We start from the raw sequence: 25,212 nt of genomic DNA on the forward strand, positions 1-25,212 counted from the left end.
GCTCGTAAAGTTCATGCCAGAATCAAAAGACAAAGAGAAGAAATTACACTTGGCATGAAGAAAATGAAGCCTATTTTAAGGATCATTCATATTTTTGTCCATGTAACCATTATTCATTATAATGAAATACATTTCCCCCTCCCAAAATTCTCATTAATCCTCTTAATTATTTCAACTAATTAAGTTTTTTTTTTTGTATTAATTCATCTTCAGCCAATATTACCTGAATACTATTTAATTAATGTATCAAAAAATCACTTTATTATTATTATTATTATTATTATTATTATATCAATAAATATTATTGTCTACTACTACGACTATTATTATTCATAATAATATACACATATTATTTATTTATTTGTTATATAATATGATGATATAATGTGAAAATAAGATAATATTCTTAATCGACAACAAATACTAAGCAAAATATAAATATCTAATAAAATGTATAACAATTGTTTAAAATATATTATTATTATTATTATTATTATACTACAAAAATATTGTTTATTATTATTATTATTAGTTACTACTGCTACTACCAATTCTTCTGCTTTTCTTCTTCTTATTATTCATAATAATATAAGACATTAACACTTATTTCTTTATTAATTGTCAACTATTGAATAAAATACAAATATATAAAATTGAATAAATTATTATTGTTATTATTATCATCATCATCATATTACAAATACATATTATTGTTAGTAATATTTCTATACTACTACTACTAATAATAATATTATTATTATTCATAATATAAAAATATACATATTTTTTTATTTTATTATTAGTAATGCTGCTGCTATTACTGCTTACTGTTGTTATTATTATTATTATTATTATTCATATAAAACAATAACATTTATTTATCTGATGTTTCATAATGTAAAAATAAAAATATATTCTTAATTTTTAATCAGCACTATCTAAATAAAATATTAAAATATAATAATGGCCTTAAATGTTATTAATTAATAGTAAGCATTAACATTATTTATGAATTAAGATTTTCTTTTATTGTTTTATTCAATTCAAAATATCTTTAATATCTAAAACATCAATGTTCTCTCTTTTGATTTCGGAGTGTAATGTGCCTTTGAACCGTCGTGTTGTTGTTTAGAAGAAAACGGCTGAGATATTAAAAAGATCTGGTTTGAGGTGTTTATTTCCCGACGGCTTTTCTCTTGCGTGTTACAGCGTCAGGTTTGCATTTCTTCGAATCATTTGTGAGGTTACTTCGAGGGCGGAGAGCGAGGTATTGTCCGTCTCTGAGTAGTGCAGATGCACATCTGTGAGGTTTGAGTATAATAACAGCTAGACTTCTTCATAAATCAGAGATGAGAATCACATGAAGCACTCGCGGTGGCCGTCTGAGACCAACGTTATCTTCAGCCGCAAAACAATAACCAAACTTCTCCTTATCTTTCTCCGTCTGTCTCGTCTAACTGCACACTATTTAGGTGAAGAAGTAATGGGCTCCAGTGGTGTGTGCGTCCTTTCTCTCGTTCAGATTTCATCAGCTGTACTCCTCCTCTGGCCGGAGGCACAGACGCACCTTCATCCTCTCGTTCCTCTCCTCTCACACACACTCTGATAAAAGACCCGAGACACAAACATAATCTACTGCTCTGTGTCTTTCTCAGATAAAGGTGAAGGTTGTTTTGATGAAGGCTAAGGCCACAGGTTCACAGCCTCACTAAAACGCTCCAGCATTAAGCAGCATTCGCTGTGAAACCGGTCTTCCTTTAGATCAAGTGGACAAGGCCATCGATTTAACACCAGGGACACACAACAATTATCAGAATTATATGTTTGAATAATTTGATTTGAATAATAATAAACTAAATAATAAAAAAAATAGATATTTGTATCTTAACGATTTAAATGAAACAAGCAGAATTGATTTTTGTGTAAATAATTAGCAAAATAAATTCATGAATTTTACAGTTAATCACACATGACTGAACTTAATGGCTTGTCTTTTTTATTTTCAATTTATCAATTATATGTATTCAATTTATTTTTTGTTTTTGTTAGATTTACAATTTTTTTTGGTAATTTATTGTTTTTAGTTTAGTTTTTTATTATTATGAATTTTAAATATATAAATAATTATATAAATAAATATTATTTTGTATAAAATATTGTATGAACACATTTTCATTGCAGTTATAATATATGTGTATGTGTGTGTATATATATATATATATATATATATATATATATATATATATATATATATATATATATATATATATATATATATATATATATATAAATAACAAAAAATAAATAAAATAATTTAAATGACAAAAGCAGAATACATTTTTGTGTAAATCCGTAAATTTTGTGTAAAGTTGCAAAATAAATTCTTGAATTTTTCAAAATATTGTTACATTAAATCACATGTGACAGTACATAATGGTTCTGCTTGTCTGTTATTTTCAATTTATTTTCAATTTATCAGTTATTTGTTTTCAATTTAGGTTAGTTTTTGATCGATTTGCAATTTTTTTTTTTTTTTTTTTTTGCAATTTATTGGCTTTAGTTTAGATTTTATTATTAATTATATTAATAAATAAATATTATAAATAATACGAATTTTGTATAAAATATTGTATGAACACATTTTTATTTCAATAATATATGTTTAATATGTCTATGTATGTGTGTGTGTGTGTGTGTGTGTGTAGATAATTTATTTTATTTAATAAAATTATTTTTTGTTTAAATAAATATTGTTGCATTACTGTTATTGTTTATTATTATTGTGCAATATTGTTATAATTGGTCAATTATTAATTTTCACTTCACTGCAGTTTTTGTTCATTTTGCTAAGACTCATATACTGTGCGCTGTATATGGCAGTCACTCTGTTTCACTGGATGAGTTTCCTGCATTAAGTCAGTGTTGATCTGTTTCAGAAAGCAATTTCACCTCAGTTCATGTTTGTAGAGAAATGCAACTGGTTTTTCAAACCAGAGTGTTTTGTTCTGTTTGTATGGGTGTGAGAGAGAGATAGAGAAAACACAATCCTTTCCCCAGAACTACTTCTTCAATGTCTGATTATAACAGACAAGAAACAACGAGAGAGAAAGATAAAGCGACTTACAACAGTATGTGGACACCTCATAATGTTGGAATGAAGATAACAAAATATAAAAGCTGGTGACATTTATTCTGGAGAAATATAGCTTAAGCAAAACCTTTGATAAGAAGTGTATAAAGTTTGAAACAAAACAGCAGATGAAGGGGTTAAAGAAGAAAACACTGTGTGTGTTTGCACTGTGGCAGCTAGGGTGCTCAGATTGAATTCTAATGTCGCTATGTTATGTTGCTTTTCCTTGAAAAATAATATATATATATATATATATATATATATATATATATATATATATATATATATATATATATATATATATATATATATAATAAAATGTACTTCAAAATATTTTATGTAATATTAAATAATTAAAAATAAATTAAGATGAAATATATATTTGTTATATATTATTACAAGTATATTTATATTTATTTATATATTTTCCAAAGTTTTTACTATTATTGAGAATATTTATGACAGTAAAGCATTGTTGATGTAGAACAGAAGCTCTTTCTGAAGGTTTGCTTCTGCTTTCATTTCACAAGGTTGTGCTGGAACAGCAGATCAAAGAGCCTGTGTATCTCACACACACACACACACACACACACACACACACACACTGACTGCATGAGTGCATCACGCTTTGTCCCTTCAGTTCACAGGAGAGATCAATCTTAAACGTTTATCACTCTTTACTCCCGTCCCTCCCTCCCTCCTCTCATCCATCCCTCCATCTCCTCCCTTCACCTCCATCAGCAGATGCGTCCATTCATCATATTTTGTCAGGTTCCTTCCTGTCTTTTTCAGTTCTGTCCGTCTCTCTCTGTCTCTCACATCTGTGGCCCTCAGCACTGATCTGCTACATGCATGTTATTCCTACTGTTTCCTCTGTCATTATATATCCTATCACAGGCACTTTTAGCGTAGCGAGCTGCATTTCATGTGTCATTGTCAATCGAAACTCAGTCTATGGTCTAAGCATGTGTATGCAGACTCTATTAGCTACATATCGACTTTATGTGTTGTAGTGTCTGACTGCAGTCATTAGCTGAAACTGTTGAATGCTAGTTTTCTCTCTCTCTCAGCTCATTTACTGTAGTTTGAAGAGCAACACGGTAAAATACATTTAGAGCACCTTAAATGACACCAAAGCGCACACTAGCAAGAACACCAGAGTTCAACCTGTTGAAAACACTCAAGAAGGAGTTGTAAGATTAGAAACTTTCCCTTTCCATTCGTCCTTTTCTCCCTCTCTGATTTTGTTCTCCAGTCACATTTGTTCCCAATTCCCGATCGATTCATTTTTAGGACTTCAGAGGCTTCATAAACTCTTGGCGTTCTGGTCCGAGTAAATGTCAGACTGTTCCCCCAATGCTTGGATATTAACATTGTGTGTGTGTTTGACAGGCTCCGTCTCTTTGAGCGTGCTGCTGGTGTCGTTGGCGGTAACCGTGTGTGGCGTTTGGCTGGTAGCGCTCTGCGGCGTCTGCGGATGGTGTCAGCGCAAGCTGGTGAGTTACACACACATTTAAGACATTCATGCACATGCATTTGTTTGTGCAATGGTGCAGAACATTTATAATGCGTTGAATAAACGTTGCATATGCATTTGTTTAACTTACCTTTCTATAACATGACAGATTTAGGCCCCGTCCACACGGAGACGCGTTTCTGTGAATACGCACAAATGTTTTATCGGATAGGCGTTTCGTTCACACGGATCCGGCGTTTTCGTAAGGTGAAACCGCTATTTTTTGAAACCGGGTCCCAGAGTGGATAAATTTGAAAACGCTGTCTTTGCGTTTTCGTCTGGACGGCTAAACCGTATATTTTCTGAAACGATGACGTCATCAGCCCACGTCTCCCCCCTAGTCAGACACCTCTACGTCACGTAACAGCAACAAAAACATGAACAAACACTGAACGATTGTCTTTTTATTAACTAACATTAACACTGATTAATAAATGTATTGTTCCATGTCTGTTTGTGTACCACGCGCAAGGTTTATGAGCATAGTCCAAGTCTTCTTCTGTTTATAGTGTATCTCTGTGGCAGAATTACAGCGCCACATACTGGTCTGGCATGTATACTACATCATTATGCAGTTTCGCGTGGACGCGGATATTTCTTGAGACGGGGAAAAAAAAGATCGGATTGGGGTAAGCTCCATCTCCGTGTGGACGGGGCCTTAGTATTTTATGGCTTAAGCCTGGGAGAATTAATTGAATTCTTAGTTAATTATCAACTTTGTCTCAGATGTTTCTCCTCAAAAACAAGTGAGCAAACAAAAGACCTACAAGGAGTATTTGTATTTTTCTATGTGTTGCTTCATAATCAGGATTTTGTAGTAAAATGTGAAATAATAATGTGGTCTCCATGCTGATTAATCAGTGTAAAAGCTTATTGATTAGGACGGATCATTACACAGATGGAGTGGAACCACACCACACAGCTCTTCACAGACTCGTTTGTTTGGCTTGCATTTGTGAGTCAAAGCTAATTGATTCTCGGTGTGTGTCATGCATGTATCCCAATGCGTGAACCCTAAATGAATGTAGTTTAAGCTCATTAAATGTTGTGTATTTAGTTTTGTTAGTGTCTGATATCACACATGTTTAGCGTGTTTCCTCTGTGATGTCATATGAGGACTATGAGCGTTAAATATGAGGACTATGAGCGTTTTCTCCAGTTTAAGGCTGAAAACAGTGACCTGTAATTTCAGCCTGATGACCGCTGATCAGATTTTAAAAGGCAGCGCTGATTGGAACGACCTTGAGTGACCGGAAACAGGTGTTTCAGAGTGAAAGAGCCACTTTCCCGTTTACGCCAGCAGAAGCCAAATCCGTAATTGAACATGCCGGCAGACCTCACACGTACAGGCAGTTGTAAATTCAGCCAGATATTCTCGGCCACAACTGTATGTGATCTCTGACCTTATTCCAGCCAGAAGAGTGACCACAGGCAATCACAGCGGTGTCATGAGGTCATTGAGCTCATACATGCCCTCTCAACCTGCGTGTGCATGTGTGTGTTTAGGTTAGTGAGGATGTGCACATGCATACTAACAAATGTGTGTGTGTGTGCCTGAGGAATGAATTTCTGTGTTTACTTGGCTATACTTTGGAGACCTTCTTTCATGGATGCCCTCAAATAAAAAAGAAATATTCACAATTGAAGCAAGTATTGTTTATTTATTTGTTTGAATACTACCTTATATGCAGCAGTTTTTGGCTATGTTTAATTTGTAAGTCATTACTCATCGAGTCTATAATATAAGCAAACTTCTTAAAGGGATAGTTCACAAAAAAAATGAAGATTTGCCGTTAATCTACTCTCAGGCCATCCAAAATGTATATGACTTTTTTCTTCAGTAGAACAGTAAAGAAGATTTTTTGATGAAACTGTTGTCCATGGTGATTCATTAAATGTAAGTGATCGGCTGCTTTAACAGGTAGTTGAGAATAAAAAAATGATATCAAGAATCATGAAATGAATACCCGTGGCTCCTGACAATATATTTAGGTCTTATGAAGGAAAACAATTGGTCTGTGCGAGAAACTTGACTCAAAATGAGCCAAAATACTAGCGTATATGATGCAAAGATGAATGATGTCATTCAGTGCTCCAGTTCAGGTTTTCCATTTCCAGTCCAGTGCAACACCAATTCATTTCATTTTTGGGTGCACTATCACTTTAAATCCTGGTTATAGATGGTTTAAAATGGTCTCCCAGTCTGGTCATGCCAATATTAAGTTGGTCTAGCTTTGGAAATCTCTTTTAAAGCAGCCAGCAGACTGGACTGATCATGTGAAAACCGCTGCGTACCACCCGAGTCTGATTTACTGTGTTTTGTTATTATGATAATGGCTAAGTGAATGCATGTTTGTGTGTGTTTTGGAGCTCGGAACGCTTTGTGACCTTGTGTTCGTCAACTTCAACAGGAAATGACCTGCATTCGGCAGGAAGCTGTGCCTGTCACCTCATTAAGATCAGATGGGTCACCTCTGCCAGTAACAGTTTGTTTGCTGAGAGTGTGTGTGCTGATTGAAAACCAATCTTATTTTAGTGGTATGTACTATATATATACTATATAATAGCTTTTAATATTTCAAGCATTTTATATTTGTAGTTTTCATTTTACTTAAATTTTTTTGTCAATACATTAATATTTAGGTTTAATTAATTTTTATTTCAGTTTTAGTTTTAGTTAAATTTAGCATAAATATAAGTGTTTCGACCTAAAAAAGGCAACATAAATGTTTTGTTTAAATTCTTAAATTCTAAAGTGTTTTGGGTTTAGCGTGTTGCTATACAGTCACAAAGGTGTTTAGAGTTGCTGATAGCGTGTTGCATGCTGTCAAACATAAATGATGTGCTGAAGTTTAATATTTACTCTTAGGGGTTTTGGTAACACTTTATTATGATAGTCCACTTTAGACATTTTACTAACAGTAAATAATGTTCATACTGCATGTCATTAGAGTATTACTAGACTGCCTTCTTAATAATTTATTTTGATGGGTCCACAACATACAACATACTGTGACTATAGCCCTATTCGGGCGGTAATTGTTTCCCATGGGTATGTAAGTGATTTTCAACATTTAGAGGGGGTAGTCTGAGATCTAATTGCCGTCTGAATCAAGAATGTCGTTTTTTTTTTTTATCTCTCACCACTCTTGTAAAAATCCCTGGCTGAATTACCTTCTGTTTTTTGACAAACCAAAGTCATGTGGTTATCTAACTGCCGTCCGAATCCACATCTCTGAGTTTACGAGAAGAAATCGAAGACAAGCACGTAAACAATAGAAATGGGTCTATATGATGGCAGCAGCAGGTATGCAATACAGTAAAAAATGTGTATTATAAACAGATATATACAGTGGGTACGGAAAGTATTCAGCCCCCCTTAAATGTTTCACTCTTTGTTATATTGCAGCCATTTGCTAAAATTATTTAGATTCATTTTTTCCCCTCATTAATGTACACACAGCACCGCATATTGACAGAAAAACACAGAATTGTTGATATTTTTGCAGATTTATATATATATATATAAAAAAACTGAAATATCACATGTTCCTAAGTATTCAGACCCTTTGCTGTGACACTCATATTTAACTGCTGTCCATTTCTTCTGATCCTCCTTGAGATGGTTCTACACCTTCATTTGGGTCCAGCTGTGTTTGATTATACTGATTGGACTTGATTAGGAAAGCCACACACCTGTCTATATAAGACCTTCCAGCTCACAGAGCATGTCAGAGCAGATGAGAATCACGAGGTCAAAGGAAACGCCTGAAGAGCTCAGAGACAGAAGTGTGGCAAGGCACCGATCTGGCCAAGGTTACAAAAACATTTCTGCTGCACTTAAGGTTCCTGAGAGCACAGTGGCCTCCATAATCCTTAAATGAAATCGTTTGGGACGACCAGAACCCTTCCTAGAGCTGGCCGTCCGGCCAAACTGAGCTATCGGGGGAGAAGAGCCTTGGTGAGAGAGGAAAGAAGAACCCAAAGATCACTGTGGCTGAGCTCCAGAGATGCAGTTCGGGAGAAAGTTGTAGAAAGTGAACCATCACTGCAGCCCTCCACGAGTTGGGGCTTTATGGCAGAGTGGCCCGACCGAAGCCTCTCCTCAGTGCAAGACACATGAAAGCCTGCATGGAGTTAGCTAAAAAACACCTGAAGGATTGACTGTTCTGATGAGTCCAAGACAGAACTTTTTGGCCTTAATTCTAAGCGGTGTGTGTGTGGAGAAAACCAGGCTCTGCTCATCACCTACAGTGAAGCATCATGCTGTGGGGTGTTTCTCAGCTGCAGGGACAGGACGACTGCTTGCAATCGAGGGAAAGATGAATACAGCCAAGTACAAGGATATCTTGGACGAAAACCTTCTCCAGAGTGCTCAGGACCTCAGACTGGGCTGAAGCTTCACCTTCCAACAAGACAATGACCCTAAGCACACAGCTAAAATAACGAAGGAGTGTCTTCACAACACCTCTGTGACTGTTCTTGAATGGCCCAGCCAGAGCCCTGACTTAAACCCAATTGAGCATCTCTGGAGAGACCTGAAAATGACTGTCCTCCAACGTTTACCATCCAACCTGACAGAACTGCAGAGGATCTGCAAGGAGGGATGGCAGAGGATCCCCAAATCCAGGTGTGAAAAACTTGTTTCATCTTTCCTAAAAAGACTCATGGCTGTATTAGATCGACAGTGTGCTTCTACTAAATACTGAGCAAAGGGTCTGAATACTTAAGACCGTGTCATATTTCAGTTTTTCTTTTTTAATAAATGTGCAAAAATGTCAACAATTAATGAGGGAAAAAAATGAAGTTAAATGTTTTTATCAAATGGCTGAAATATAAAAAAGAGTGAAAAATTTAAGGCGGTCTGAATACTTTCTGTACCCACTGTACATAACTGTATCGTGCATAATTATATACAACTATAGCGCATTGATTTTAAAACGGGAGATTTATATAAATAAATCATAAATAGGATTATATATTATCAAATATTTTTTTACATACTGTAATAATAAGTATTTTAAAATACATTTTACAAAAAAATAATACATTTGTAAATGAAACTCATTTTATTAGAATTGTATATGTTTGAGTATTATGTATTATTCCCAGAGGAGCATTTCATTACTCAGAAGCTGCTGTAGTAGTTGTGTATGAAGCACACCGGGTTATGAGCACATGTGTGTGTGTGTGCATGTAAATGAAGACTGTTGTGTCGAGTGCTGGGTGGATGGAGTAACCGGTCTGTGTAAAGGGTTCAGGTTGCATCTTCCTCTCCATACAGGAAGACAGGCAGACTTTCAGTGTAATGAGAGTGAGACGGCGATACATCACACTCCCTTCGTTCAAGGACAAACAGGACAACAGAGCTTTTCAGGGCTCGATATTTTCATATTCTGCTGTCTGTAGTTCTTCGATCTGTTGTCTGACGCTTCATTTTACACCTGCGTGAGATTCCCCAAGGAGTGTTTTATTACTCCTAGTAGATCAGGAGACATAGTTATGTTTCATTCTAGTAGCTTTGCCTCAGATATTCTTCTTAAAATAGTTTAGAAATCCAATAGTTGTCACACACTAAGAGAACTGAGGTACAGAAGTAATATGGAGAGCATGTTGACATCATGTAGAATTCATAATGATACTCGATCCGAGCAGCTTTAGCCATCTTCCATCTACACTCAGCCTTCTAGCACTAGCACTAGCACTCTCTATTCTATTTCTATTATGTCTACTTTTCTTTTTATTTATTAAAATAAACCTTGACTCACTAGCATTAGGATTCTCTAATCTATTTCTATTTTATTTACTTGATTCACTTTATTTATTTATTAAAAATATTAAAACCACCCTCTAACACTTTCACACTCTGATCTATTTCTATTCTAATTACTTGTTTTCTTTTATTAAAAAAATTCACACTAACACGCTCTATTCTATTTCTATTATATCTACTTATTTTCTTTTATTAAAACAAAAAAACCTTTAATGCTAATACTCCATTATATTTCTATTATATCTACTTATTTTCTTTTATTAAAACAAAAAACCCTTTAACACTAATACTCTCTATTATATTTCTGTTAGGTCTACTTTTCTTTTAACTTATTAAAAGCCTTGTCCCTCTAACACTATCAATCTCTATTCTATTTCTGTTCTATCTATCTATCTGTTTTCTTTTTATTTATAAAAACTTTGATCCTCTAAGATTTTCTATACTTTTTTTCTATCTACTTCTAGTTTTCTTTTTATTTAGAAAAAAACACTAGCTCTCTCTATTTCAGTAATCTCTACTTTACATTCATTTCATGAACTTGAACTTGTCACGTTACTTATATTTTGTTGCTCTTTTGTTGGTTTTGATGGCTTCTATTGCCCTCATTTGTAATTTGCTTGGAATACAAACATTTGATAAATTAAATGTAAACATTGAGAACTTTGACTTTGGAGAGTCTATAACGTAATAGAATTATATAATTTGTTTGTTTAGTTTTTGTTTTTTTATGTAAGTAGTCTGCTGTACTTTTATAAAGATTAATTTACATTACAAGAATAATCAGAATTTCATTTTTTTTTTTTTGGATATAGAAATATCACCATATCAGCATCTGCATCGAATTCTATTTTTGCTCATAAAATGAAATTGCGTTTTTAATTCCTCTAGTGTGAGCTCCAAGATTTTCTTCCATTAAAAGAAAAGAATATTCGGACTGTTATTTGATATGTCAGGCTTTACAGGGTTAATTTGTTGAATGTGAACTGCAGCGTCTCACAATGCGAGGTATTTGAGATTCAACCGCTGACCAGTGTGTGACCTGCTTTTTACTTCATTAACTCTTCCTCAAAGACTTGTTAAGAACCTCTAAAGATTGACTAATCAGCACCGGCCGTTTAATCAGTGTTTGAGAGACACAGACACACTCTTTCCAGATCATCTGTGCTGATTTTCCAGCACTTGAAGGCTCAAAATCATCAGTAAGAATGTGTTAATTATGAAAACTACAAACTAATCAGCAATAATTTATATCATATTCATCATTTTCCAATTTTTCCATTTTTTTTTTTTAAATAGAGTTTAATGAATTTAGTGAGTTATTATTTCAGCATCTTAACTTAACTTAAAAAATGTTTTACAAAAACAAAGTAATATATATATATATATATATATATATATATATATATATATATACACACACCCGTATTTTTCGAACTATAAAGGGCCGTTCACACCAAGCACGATAACTATAAAGATAAAGATATAGTTCTAAAAATCTTTCTCAATATTAAAGAATAGTGGAGTCCACACCACAACTATAACGATAAAGGCAAAAAGAAACTATATAGCTGGAATCACTTTCAGAACTATTTTTTTTCTTCTGATGAACGATAAAAACATTGCCAACCAATCAGAATCAATCCTGCTGTAATGAGCGGAGAATTTAAAGCAGTAGACGCGCGTCCGCTTATAATACACAAACAATATCGTTCGCTGGTGTGGACGCTAATATCGTTATCTTTATGGTTATCTTTATAGTTATCATTCTTGGTGTGAACGGGCCTTAAGTCGCACCTGAGTATAAGTTGCATCAGTCCAAAAATACGTCATGACGAGGAAAAAAACATATATAAGTCGCACTGGACTATAAGTCGCATTTATTTAGAACCAATAACCAAAAGAAAACATTACCGTCTACAGCCACGAGAGGGCGCTATATATCTTCAGTGTAGACTACAGGAGAACTGAGCAGCATAGAGCGCCCTCTCATGGATGTAGACGGTAATGTTTTCTGTTGGTTCATTTCTCTTGGTTCATTTCTCTTGATTCATGTCAAATTAATTTTGATAAATAAGTGGCACCTGACTATAAGTCGCAGGACCAGCCAAACTATGAAAAAAAAGTGCAACTTATAGTCTGGAAAATACGTATATTGTGTGTCGTTTTGAAATTACCCACCCAAAAAAAAAAAAAAACATTATAAATATAAAAAAATGACTTTTTTCATTAAATATTACTCTCAGAATTGTGTCCCATTACTGAAGTAAAATGGCTTTATTTAGTGTTTAACTCCACCGATGAGTGTCCGTTGTACTTCACGCTTCCCTTGCGTCATGACTAGGAGTCGAAGGGGTCAAGCAGATTGATATTAAATCCTTAATGAAGTCTGCTGAGACTCAGATTGCTGTGTGTGTGTGTGTGTGTGTGAAGCGCTGGGATAATTACATCCTGTCTTGGGGTTGGAGGAGACCTCTTGTTCTGTACTGCACTTTTTGATAAGACAGCCGCTTCTCCCGGCACTGTTTCTCTAATAATGAAGGGAAACAGGCATTTTTAGGAGCGACTGCTGATTTTTTGATTGACTCTAATTGATGTGGTTAAAATAGAATTTTCCTTCAGAAGCTGAACTGTGTTTCAGTTCACACAATGTCCACCCTAAGTAGTGTGCGACGCTAGAATCAGACTGTGCTCTGTTAGATGCAGTCAGGCAGCGCACTTCCTTTTGCTTTAAAATGGCCAATAATAAGTTAATTTAATATCTAGAGTGAGTCATAACTGTACTGAGATGACTGGGAATAGGACAGATCACTTTCTCATTGATCTTAACTGCTCTGTAGGCCTAGTATGCTGATCATATACTCTATGAAACCGCATGAGTTATGTGATAAACGTTTGATTGTTTCATTTATGCGTGTTCAATCAAGGCAACACACTGGGTCTCATTCATGAAACATTCGTAAATATACGAGTAAATATCTGAGTGATTTGCGCGTAAAGAGAACTTCCCGAAAACTCTTCTCCTGATTCACAAAAACTTCGTAAACGTCAGATGTGATAGTGAAATGTGTGTGTGTGTGTGTTAATGAATTCCAATCAGTTGTAAATGGGACGCGCGTGCACGCTCACTCTCAATTACCATAAATCCCGCCCATTAAATCCGACTGACAACTATATATGAGCATCATATTATGACACCAAATGAAGGATTTCAACATGTCTTCTCAAAAGCGACTGAAAAAGAAACATTTCTCAGCTGCAGAAATTGCAGTTTTATTATCAGAAGTTCATTCGAAACGCCACATTTTATTTTCAAGTGTACTAGTGGCGTATCAGGTCCTAAAAAAGGAAGTTTGGAAGCATATTACAGATCCTATTACTGGCTCTCATAATAAAAGTTAAAAGAAAAAGCGTATGTAATTAATATATATAATATTTTTTTCAAAATGCTGTGTAAATATGTACCCGATTAAGGTGAATTAAAATGCAGCCGTATTAATGAGCAAAACGTTCAGACGTTAAATGCACGATTTACGCGTGGCTGGGAGCAGGTGTAGATTTCTTTCGTACCAACTAACATTTGGAAAATACGAACGTTTTAATGAATCCGAAAATTTACGCCAAAACCACTTTACACGCGATTTACACAAAAATTCGTTCTGCTCGTGTTTCATGAATGAGACCCACTGATGGTACAGTATGTTTGGATTGAAAACTATCTTCGTATCTCCTGCTGGATGTTTGTTATTATAATGATCATTTCTGTGCTGTTAGGTGGACAGAAGGTCATGTTATTGTAAGCTCAGTTTAAAACGTGTACTGTTATTAACAGGGAGTGTTCTGCAAACATTTGGCTTAATGTTGTGTAAATGTTGTGTAAATGTTAGAAATGAAATTATGTTAATGAATTGTTCTTATGATGTCATTTACATTTGATAAGCATTTGCACAATGTAAATGTAACGCTGGCTGAACGTCTGTTTAATGAAACTTTAAGCTGAGCATTGTGCATTTTTTATTAAACTAACACTTTTACATGATTCTCATGATGTTTAATTGAGCAAGTGGCTCACAGCTAGATCTCTTTGCGTTTTAAATGTAGTTTTTGAGCTCCGATCAAAACAGCTCGACTAAAGTCTCTGTGTTCTGCACACTGTTTTCTCAGGTTTTCAAAGGGTCTTAACTTGAACAGATACTTTAAGAGTTCTTGAGAAGCCAACAGCAGCCTAGATATGACTGAAAACATTTCACTACTCAAGGATTTTTACATTTATAATAATATATAAAATAATTATAAATATTAGATTATAATAAAAACAGAACATGTAGCATGTCCTTGATATGAAGCCAAGCTTTTATATATATATATATATATATATATATATATATATATATATATATATATATATATATATATATATATATATATATATATTTAATAAACATTATATATAACATTTTAAAAAGTAAGATTTTTGTATTTTTAGAAAGTTTCTTATTTTTTTACTATTTGGTTTATTATTTTATGCATTTGATATGTATATTTATTGTTATTTATTATTATTTTTTACTTTTAGGAAATATTTTCAATTTTTTCTATTTTATTATTTTAAGCTTGGTCAGCTTATGTCAGTTTTTTTTGTCAATTTATCTGTTTTGTTATTTAGTTTGTTTTATTTTATAATTTATCATATTTAATTTTTTGAATAAAATATTTTGTTTTTTATTTGTTTTATTTTATTATATAATATAGAATTATAGATTTTTTTTTTCAAATATTTTTAGATATTGTATTTTAGAAATTAATATTTAATTATCTTTTTATTTTATTATATTTTATTTTACATATTGTAAATATCTGGGAAATCATTTTTCTGTTACTGATTTTATTTTAGTTATATTTGCTGTGTATCTATGGTAGGTGGTGTGTGTAACAATCACTCCAATAAAGTACTTCAAAAATCGAGAGAGAAAGAGAGAAAAAATGCATTTGAAGCCCAAACCAGAGGGAGATGAATACAGTTGGAGCAGACACAGAAAAGATGAGAAGAAAAGGAGAATATATGAAGAAATATGAGAGCGCTCCGACTGAGACTGAGAGGAATGTGTTTGTGTCTGTATGGCTGAAGCTCTTTCTGATGTCTTTGCCTGCAGCTGTGTGTGTAGCAGCGTTTGCACGTGTGTGTGTCTTTGCTCAGAGCGAGTCATGCTTCTGAATGCACATATCTGACTCTCTCCTCCACACACACACACACACACACACACACACACACACACACACACACACACACACAGACTGTCGCTCATTCCCCCTCCGAGCCTCACAGTTGGCGAGCTGTCTCTTCCTCCGCTCGTCTCAATCAACGGCGGCGTCCTCTCCTCCCTCTCTTTCATCCCCACTTCTCTCTCAAACACACTCTTCCTCTCTCTCGCTCGGGTTTGTTTCGCTCTCATCTCTCTCTCTGTGAACATTTCATGATACAGTTGATGACAGACCAGTTTCCTTTTGATAACTGCTTCTTGTCTGTCAAAAACTGTGACTACTTACCCAGAAACTGCAGCCTGTGAGTACTCTGTGTGTGTGTGTGTGTGTGTGTGTGATATTTAACAATCACACTACTCTCAATCGAACGTGTCGTGTGTTTAAAGTGATTGTACTTGCATGCATGAACAAACGCATGCTTGGCTGCATATCAAGGACATGCTACATGTTCTTCAGATGTTTTTTTACTTTTAATATTTCTACAGAATTTCTCGTATTATGAATGTTGCTTTTCAGAAAATTTGTGAAGAGTTCATTTGCAAAAACAGATAACTCATAAATAAATCTCAGAAATCATGTTTTTTTTTCTTTGTGAATTCCAGTTGACTTCAATCAAACTACAGTTGGGTTCTTTTGATAAAATACAGCCAACTAACACAATTAAACATGATTACATAATAAATAACAATCTGCATTTGCGAAGAAACTCTTCAAAAGCATCTTAATTATTTTTTTTATAAAACATTAATATATTTTTTTTAATTCTCTATGTTTGTCAGTATATAAGGAACATGCATTAATTTGAATATTTAGTTAGTATGTTCTTCAGCTGTATTTTCACATTTTTAATTTAAATTAATTAATTTAATTGCTTTAAAGATTAAGGGATTTCAGAGAAAAACAATATTTGTAACTTTTTAAAATATTTTTATATAACTTAATATTATTACATTTACATTTAAGAGAGGTATATGCATCTTATTTTATTTTTTATATAATTTAAAAATCATAATTATTTTTATTATCATAATTGCTAACATTTTTTGCTTGAGTGTTTTTACATCTTTTTAAAAGCAAATTTATCTGAAGCTCAGTTGCATAATGTATCATGAGATTTCAGATCAATTTTTATATTTTTAAGTATTTGTAAATAATTTTAACGAGAAAATTTACATGTCAGAGAATATATGCATCTTAAAATAATTTATATAATTAAAAAAATATATTTTTAAATTATTATAATGCAATTAGAATAATTATATATATATATATATATATATATATATATATATATATATATATATATATATATATATATATATATAATTTATTTTTATTTATTTCAGTAAATAAGCAACATGGATGTATTTGAATATTTGGTCAGTCTTTATTTTTTCAAGCTTTTATCATGTAACATGTTCAGTGCTTTTATGGCTCGTTTGTAATTAGTGTATTGATTTCAATGTGGTTTTAATTGCTAATTGAATTCTGTCTCAAGGTGAATCACAGAATGTTACTCTTACAGAGAAATACCATGGTATAACCATGTTCTTTGGATATAGTACCAATTTAGACCGATTAAGATTTTAATACTATTGCATTTGAACTACCCTGGAATATATACATGGTAAATATCAGAGTACCACATTACCGTATTGGAAAGCTGAAAGTATTTTGTGATGCGGAGTGTTTCTATGAAACGTGTCACTGACTGTCAGAAATATAATGTGTGTGTATATATATATGTATTTGCATATGTAATCAGTCTTTGAGAGCATGTTGTTGCACATGCATCACATACGGTAATGTCACTGCATGTCCTGGACTCTTATAGCTGTAAGTCAGGGCTTTTATTCCTACAGACGCAATTATTGAGCGTTCTAATATTTTCCATTCATTTTTCTTTGAGTATCCAGTCTTCTGCTGTTCACATTGTCTTTAAACGGTCTGTTAAGTGTCTCTTTTAATTGGTTCATTGATCCACGTGCTCTAAATTGTGTATTGGATTGTGTCTGAAGGTGAACTGGTGCTACTGTGGCGTCGAGGTCATTGATAGCGTTGTGCTTTTATCCGAAGCTATTACTGTATGCTAATATCATGAGATTGTCTGAAGATTTAGACTGAAGGTTAGACATGTTTAGAATGGTGTTAAAGCTCAGAATACTGATGGCTGGTTTGTATTTGGCATGTTGGCCTAGTGCAGCTTTCATTTATTTTTAAAATGGTTATCCCATAATATAATTTTTAAAAAAATATTATTTCTTAATATTATTGAATAAATTGTTGTTGTTTTATTTCATATAGTGGTCAAGTGCTCATTTTTTTATTTATAAAAATATATTATTTCATAATATTTCATTTTTAATATACATTTTTTTAAATATTATTTAATAAATAATTGCTTTCATTTGGTATAGTGGTCTAGTGCACAATGTATTTAGATTGTTTAATAATATTAAATTGTATTAAATATTATAATGTTATTTAATAAATAGTTTTTATTTGGTGTAGTGGTCTAGTGCAAATTTTATTTATTTATTACAAATATTATATCATAGTATTTATTTTGTATTAAATGTTTTATAATATTTAATAAATTATTATTTTTTTTATTTATATTGATCTGGTGAATATTTTATTTATTAAATTTATTTTAGAAAATTTAGTTTTTATTATATTATTTAATAAAATTATTTAATACATTATTGGTTTTTATTTGGTATAGTGGTCTGGTGCATGTGCATGGTAATTTTATAATATTTAATGATCTTTTTATATATATATATATATATATATATATATATATATATATATATATGCTTTCATTAAATCTTGCTATGATTAATAGTTTTTTTTTTTTTTTTTTTAAATCAGAAATCATTCCAAAATGATGTTTGGTGATCAAGAAACATTTCTCATCAATGTTGAAACTGTTGTGCTGCTTCATATTTGATGAAAACAGATGTTTTGTTCAGGAATAATCAAGTTCAAATGAACAGCATCTAATTAGAAGTGTTTTATAACATAAATTAGCTTTAATTCAACATAATTTGTACTTTTTAAAGTTTAAATCATGCCAAAAAAACATTTTACTCCAGCTACTTTGTGTTCTAAAGTAAAATAAACAAAACAAAAACAGGCAATGCTTCAATCTAAAAAGAATAACGAGTGACTCTTATAGCTGTAAGGCAGGGCTTTTATTCCTACAGACGCAATTATTGAGCGTTCTAATATTTTCCATTCATTTTTCTTTGAGTATCCAGTCTTCTGCTGTTCACATTGTCTCTGGGGTTAGTCAGTAGTAATTAAAATGTGTGTGTGTGTGTGTGTTGCTGCTGTCCCCTCCGGCTGACTGACTCATGTGTGTGTCGTTGTGTGTGCTGTGCACATCTGGGTGATTCTTGGACTGTCCTTTTTCATTTAAATCAGTGTGTCAGACTGTGGAGCCGCGACTGAGATGTTTGGAAGATGAACACCCTGCTAACACCAGTTTAGATTGAAGCTACGGTAGCTTCACATTAGCTGGTCTAGATAGACTAACAAGTTTGGGCCATTTGCAATCCATATTATATTATATCCACCTGTCTCAATATTTAAATCACTAAACAATGCGACAAAATGATGGGAAAAACACTTAAAGGGGGGTGAAATGCTATTTCATGCATACTGAGTTTTTTTTACTCTGTTAAAGAGTTGGATTCCCATGCTAAACATGGACAAAGTTTCAAAAATTACGTTTTGAAGGGTTTGAAGGAGTATTTCTGTTCCAAAAATACCTTCCGGTTTGTCACAAGTTTCGGAAAGTTTTTTTCGAGTATGGCTCTGTGTGACGTTAGATGGAGCGGAATTTCCTTATATGGGTCCTGAGGCACTTCTGCCGGAAGAGCGCGCTCCCGTATAGCAGAGCACTGAGAGAGCACAACAGAGATCAGAGCGAGAGCGTCACGAAATGTCACAAAAGAAGTGTGTTTTTGGTTGCCAGGGCAAGACAACCCTGCACAGATTACCAAAAGAGAAACAGCATTAAGGGACCAGTGGATGGAGTTTATTTTTACAGAGCATCAACGGAGTTGTGCAAGTGTTTGTGTTTGTTCCCTGCATTTCGAAGATGCTTGTTTTACAAACAAGGCCCAGTTTGACGTTACAACCAAGGCTCCCCAAAATTGGTCTGATGAGGTTCGATTTCTGCTGCGACATTCAGATGGTAGGGTCAGAATTTGGCGTAAAGAACATGAAACATAAAACACTGATATTAAAAGGCCAAATTCAGTACACAACCTTATTGATGATGCAAACTTTGTACAGGCAAGCACATGAACCCAGAATAAAAACACAAAGTGCTAATTTTTTACATTAAACGACCGGCTGGAGGCGTGACGTGTGGGCGGATAATTTATATTTTAACCCCGGGAAGCGATTTTTATCGGGGAACCTCCCGGAAACGCAATTTGGCTAGTTTTGGACCAGTTTTAAGAAGCAACTGTGCAGGAATTGTTGTGAAAACCTGGCAACCCTGATCTGAACGCACGTGCTGGAGATATACTTCTAATCACAGGAGTATCTTGATGAGATGCGCATGAAAATCGCATTCGATTTTTTGCACAGCCCTAAGTACAATATCTCACTGTCCTCAACCAGTCAGATTTGAGAACCGGAACTGTTGTGTGTATAAATATATATACACATGAAGTGTCTGTATATGAAGTCTGTCTCCCCAAATCTGAAGGTGAACGTAGGCTGTGTCAGAAAGCTTCTGTAACATGTTGTTTAAGGAGCAGAGAGGCGGACAGCAGTGACGTCTATGGAGGGTTTCCACATCGCCTCCTACTCCTCTGAAGACACTTTCTGTCATTCTGTCTCTCCCACGTGCTCTCGCTCTTCTCTCCGGCAGCCCGTCACGCTGCCGAGGGCTAAATTGGCTATTAGCATGTAAATATGAGGCTTGTGTGTGCTTTAATTATTAAGGAGATGACTTAGGAGCGACTGTGTGATTTGAGCGATCAGAGCCAAGCATCAGGGAGGAGAGCGGGAAGGAGGAACGGCGGATAATGCTAGATGATCAGTTAGGAGACTGGGAATAAACTTCCTCTTTACTTCTCTCTGTCTTTTAGGGGAAGAGAAATAAACCAGGAGTGGAGTCCGTCGGGTCTTCTGATCCAGAAAGAGGAAGAGGAGAGAAAAAAGCCATCAAGTAGGTGCAGGGTCATTCGTTTCGTTCTCTGGGGTGTTTTTTTGGAGCGAAGCAGTCCGTGGATGACAAACACGTGTGTTTTGAACAGAGGAAATCATTTCAGGAGTTGATAAAGCAGTGGCGGTCTGTCAGAGGAAGCAAGAGAGGCTTAGCAGCTCAAATAATAAAAGCAACAGTTCATTACATTCAGTTACATACTAATATGTCTAAGCTAGATGCATATAATGTAGATATGTAAAAAATTAAATGTCATATTTTTTGTTATGTCATAGTCCAGAGAATTTTAATTAGCAAATTGATTAACTGATTCTTGACGTCGCTTTTTTAATAATAATAATAATAATTACTACTATAATAATATAATTATAAAGCTAAGGGAGTTCATAAATTTCATGTTTCTTCATTTTGATTAGCATTAGGTGGGTGATTAGCAAGATTATTACATTATTAATTGTCAACACACATATATATATATATATATATATATATATATATATATATATATATATATATATATATATATATATATGCTGTATAATATAATTTTTTATAAATTAATATAACATATGATATACATTTTATAAAATAAAAGAATATTGGCATATTACATATTTCATTTTTATCACTACAATTATAATATTAATAATAATAATTATTATTATTAAATCATGTTTTTCATTTATTTTATAAAAAAAATAAAATTATGGCATCTCAGGAAAAATATGCATATGTTGTCCCATTATTAATATTAATAACTATGTTGATAGTTAATTATAATAAAATGGGAGGAGTCTACTGCAGTCTTGTATTGGTTTGTTCAGTGTTGTTCTGTATCAGCCTCTTAGAAATGTCCCTCACGGATCGGCACTGCCTAAAAGTCCTGATTTCCTCTCCATTTTATTCACCATTGAGTTGAATAGTCTAGACTTGCTTTGAAGGAAAAAGACCAATCAACTGCATTCATAATGAGCTCGGCGCTCTCACATTCATTCGGGACGAATCTGAGAGCGTTTGATTGAGGGTGCAGGATGTTTGAGCTCAGCGGGACGCTGCGTTTCCAATGTTTTGCTCGTCGGTTTGTGGGACGGTTATTCTCGGAGGCGCACGATGGTAAAAGTCATGTGATTTTTTTGCCTGTGTTGTGTGCTTCGTGACATTGCAGCTGCTGCTTTAGACTAATGAGTACTTCTTTGGATTTTAAGCTTGCAGGTGCTTGTGGAAATCTGTGTTTTTAATTGAAAATTGCTTTTTTTTCTCCCCTTAAAGCTGTTTTTGAAATTCTAACTTGACATAAATAACCTTTCCTCCCAATATCAGGTGCATCTGAGCCTTCGTGTTTCTCTCCACCCATGCAAAGATGTATTTTCTTAAGCCAAACGTGAATGTTTTTCACCCAAAAAATATTGTGTTGATTTATATTTAATACTGTGTTTTGGTTAAGTGTGATGCTTTACGGCCTTCTTTCTCTCTTTTTCTCTCCTTTATGCTTTTGGTAAAACTACTGAATGCACAGGTATAATCTCGCACGTTTCTGCTCTGCTGCCTGATATGGATGCATCGGCTCTGTTTCTATTTCCCCTTTTTGCTCATGAAACTGTCTTTGCAGCTCTTAATGAATGACGAATTCCTCTCCTGTTTCACTTCCTGTCCCGGATCAGGAGGTCTGCTGTGTGTAGACTGATGGATGAGAGATGGCTGATGCTCTACTGACATGTATGTGTGTCTCTTCAGTGATTTAGACAGAGACTTTTGGAATAACAATGACAGCAGTTCAGTACAGCAGCGCTGGAGCTCATACCCGCCTAAGGAGTTTGTACTAAACATTTCTCCCTATGCCCCTTACGGAGATCCACGCCTCACACTCAAGTGAGTCTCTGTTCAGGCCGGTAAGAGACACAAACCCCTGACCCACACCCTAACCCCAACCCTCACCCCAGATCTGTCTAACCAGCAGCACAGAGTCTGATTACGTCATGCAAATCAACTTAAACAGGAAGCGACCGTCTGACTGACGTATAAAGTGACCCAAAAAGTGCAAATAGCGCCATAATATGTGATGTCACAAGCAGCATGGGTGCATTTGTAACAATAGCTAACAATACACTGTATCTATTTTTCTTTTATGCTAACAATTATTAGAATATTAAGTAAAGATCATGTTCCATGAAGATATTTTGTAAATTTCCTGCCGTAAATCTATCGAAAGTTAATTTTTGATTAGTAATATGCATTGCTAAAGACTTTATTCGGGCAACATTAAAGGCGATGACCCTTAAAACTGGTTTTGTGGTCCAGGGTCACACATCTGCTCCTGAAAATGATTTGTATTGCCGATAACGTGAAAGTTGCATTTTATATTTACATTCAGAACAGAATGAGAAACAAATGAATAAGTATGTGTCAGGTCATCAGCAGTTTTTTGCTGACGCGGAGTAATAAGTTGCATTCTGCTGCACAATTGCTTTTTGTGTTTCTTTCACAGATTTTACATTGCGCTAATTTAGCTTCAGTTTCAGTTGAGTAGGCTGGGAAATCAGACTAGGCTTTCCAGTTTTGTCTAGTTTGCAGTGTGACTGCTCATCTGTTAGTGTGTAATTATGTTGTGGTGTGCAGAAGGCTATACATAAAAATACTTATTTATATATGAATTACTAATAGTAGTATTCACATTTTTAATTTTTGTAATATATTTTAAATAATACATATTAGATTTATTAATAAGTTATAAGTACTTGTAACAAGTTATATATATAAAAATTATTATTAATTATATTTAACATATCCGGTATAAATGTACTTGATATATAGCTGTAGATACATAGACATGTAAAAATATATCTATAAATTAATGTATAAATATACCTATAAATTAATGTATACATTTATATTTGTTTGTGTGTAATCATTTAAAAACTGTAATATAAATATTTTACTTTTAAAATGTACTATTTTATGTAAATATCATATTCAAATATAATGTAAGTAGCGATGATTTGTAACGTGTATTTATTGTAAAAAATAACAATACATTATATAATAATGGAAGTAACAATAATGTATTATATATTTGGTTTGTGTTTATATGTAAAACTTTATTAGATTTTTTAAGCATATGCATGTACATATATACATACATACATATAAGTACACACACACACATACATACATACATATATACACTGAACAAAATTATAAATGCAACACTTTTGTTTATGTCCTCATTTTTCATGAGCTGAACACAAAGATCTAAGACTTTTTTCTATGGACACAAAAGGCCTATTTCTCTCAAATATTGTTCCCAAATCTGTCTAAAACTGTGTTAGTGAGCACTTCTACTTTGCAGAGAGAATCCATCCACCTCACAGGTGTGTGTGTATCAAGATGCTGATTAGACAGCATGATTATTACACAGGTGTGTCTTAGACTGGACACAATAAATGTGCAGTTTTACTGTATTGGGGGGTCTGGGGCGGGATACCAGTCAGTATCTGGTGTGTCCACCATTTGCCTCACACAATGCAACAGATCTCCTTCATAAAGAGTTGATCAGGTTCTTGATTCTGGCCTGTTGGTCCACTCCTATTCAGTGGCTGTGTGAAGTTGCTGGATATTGGCGGGAACTGGAACACACTGTCGTATACACCAATCCAGAGCATGCCAAACATGCTCAATGGGTGACATGTCCGGTGAGTATGCTGGCCATGCAAGAACTGGGATGTTTTCAGCTTCGAGGAATTGTGTACAGATCTTTGCAACATGAGGTCGTGCATTATCATGCTGCAACATGAGGTGATGGCCGTGGATGAATGGCACAACAGTGGGCCTCAGGATCTCGTCACAGTATCACTTTGCATTCAAAATGCCATCAATAAAATGCACCTGTGTTCATTGTCCATAACATACGCCTGCCCACACCATAACCCCCCGCCACCATGGGCCACTCAATCTACCCTGTACAGTGAAAACTGATTCGTCCGTGAAGAGAACTCTCCAAAGTGCCAGACACCATCGAATGTGAGCATTTGCCCACTCAAGTCGGTTACGGTGATGAACTGCATTCAGATCGAGACCCAGATGCATGTTATTAGAGCATGCAGATGAGCTTCCCTGAGACGGTTTCTGGAAGTTTGTGCAGAAATTCTTTGGTTATTCAAACTATTTGTTGCAGCAGCTGTCCAGGCGGCTGGTCTCAGATGACATTGGAGGTGAAGATGCTGGATGTGGAGGTCCTGGGCTGGTGTGGTTACAAGTGGCCTGCGGTTGTGAGGGCGGTTGGATGTACTGCCAAATTCTCTGAAACGCCTTTAGAGATGGCTTATGAAATAAACATTCAAATCACGGGG

At 34.2% G+C, this 25,212-nt stretch overlaps 1 protein-coding gene across 2 annotated transcripts in view; it reads left to right on the forward strand.

Moving 5' to 3' along the window:
- The window catches only part of LOC128014501 (synaptotagmin-7), a 122,519-nt gene that overhangs the window by 44,664 nt on the left and 52,643 nt on the right, over positions 1–25,212 (forward strand). For both annotated transcript variants that reach the window (XM_052598120.1, XM_052598122.1), the window contains exons 2-3: positions 4,523–4,626; positions 20,790–20,869. In XM_052598120.1, the coding sequence (XP_052454080.1) occupies positions 4,523–4,626; positions 20,790–20,869 (184 nt within the window). The remainder of the gene's footprint in view (positions 1–4,522; positions 4,627–20,789; positions 20,870–25,212) is intronic.

The sequence above is a fragment of the Carassius gibelio genome, chromosome B25, assembly GCF_023724105.1.
Source record: "Carassius gibelio isolate Cgi1373 ecotype wild population from Czech Republic chromosome B25, carGib1.2-hapl.c, whole genome shotgun sequence".
Taxonomy (NCBI): domain Eukaryota; kingdom Metazoa; phylum Chordata; class Actinopteri; order Cypriniformes; family Cyprinidae; genus Carassius; species Carassius gibelio.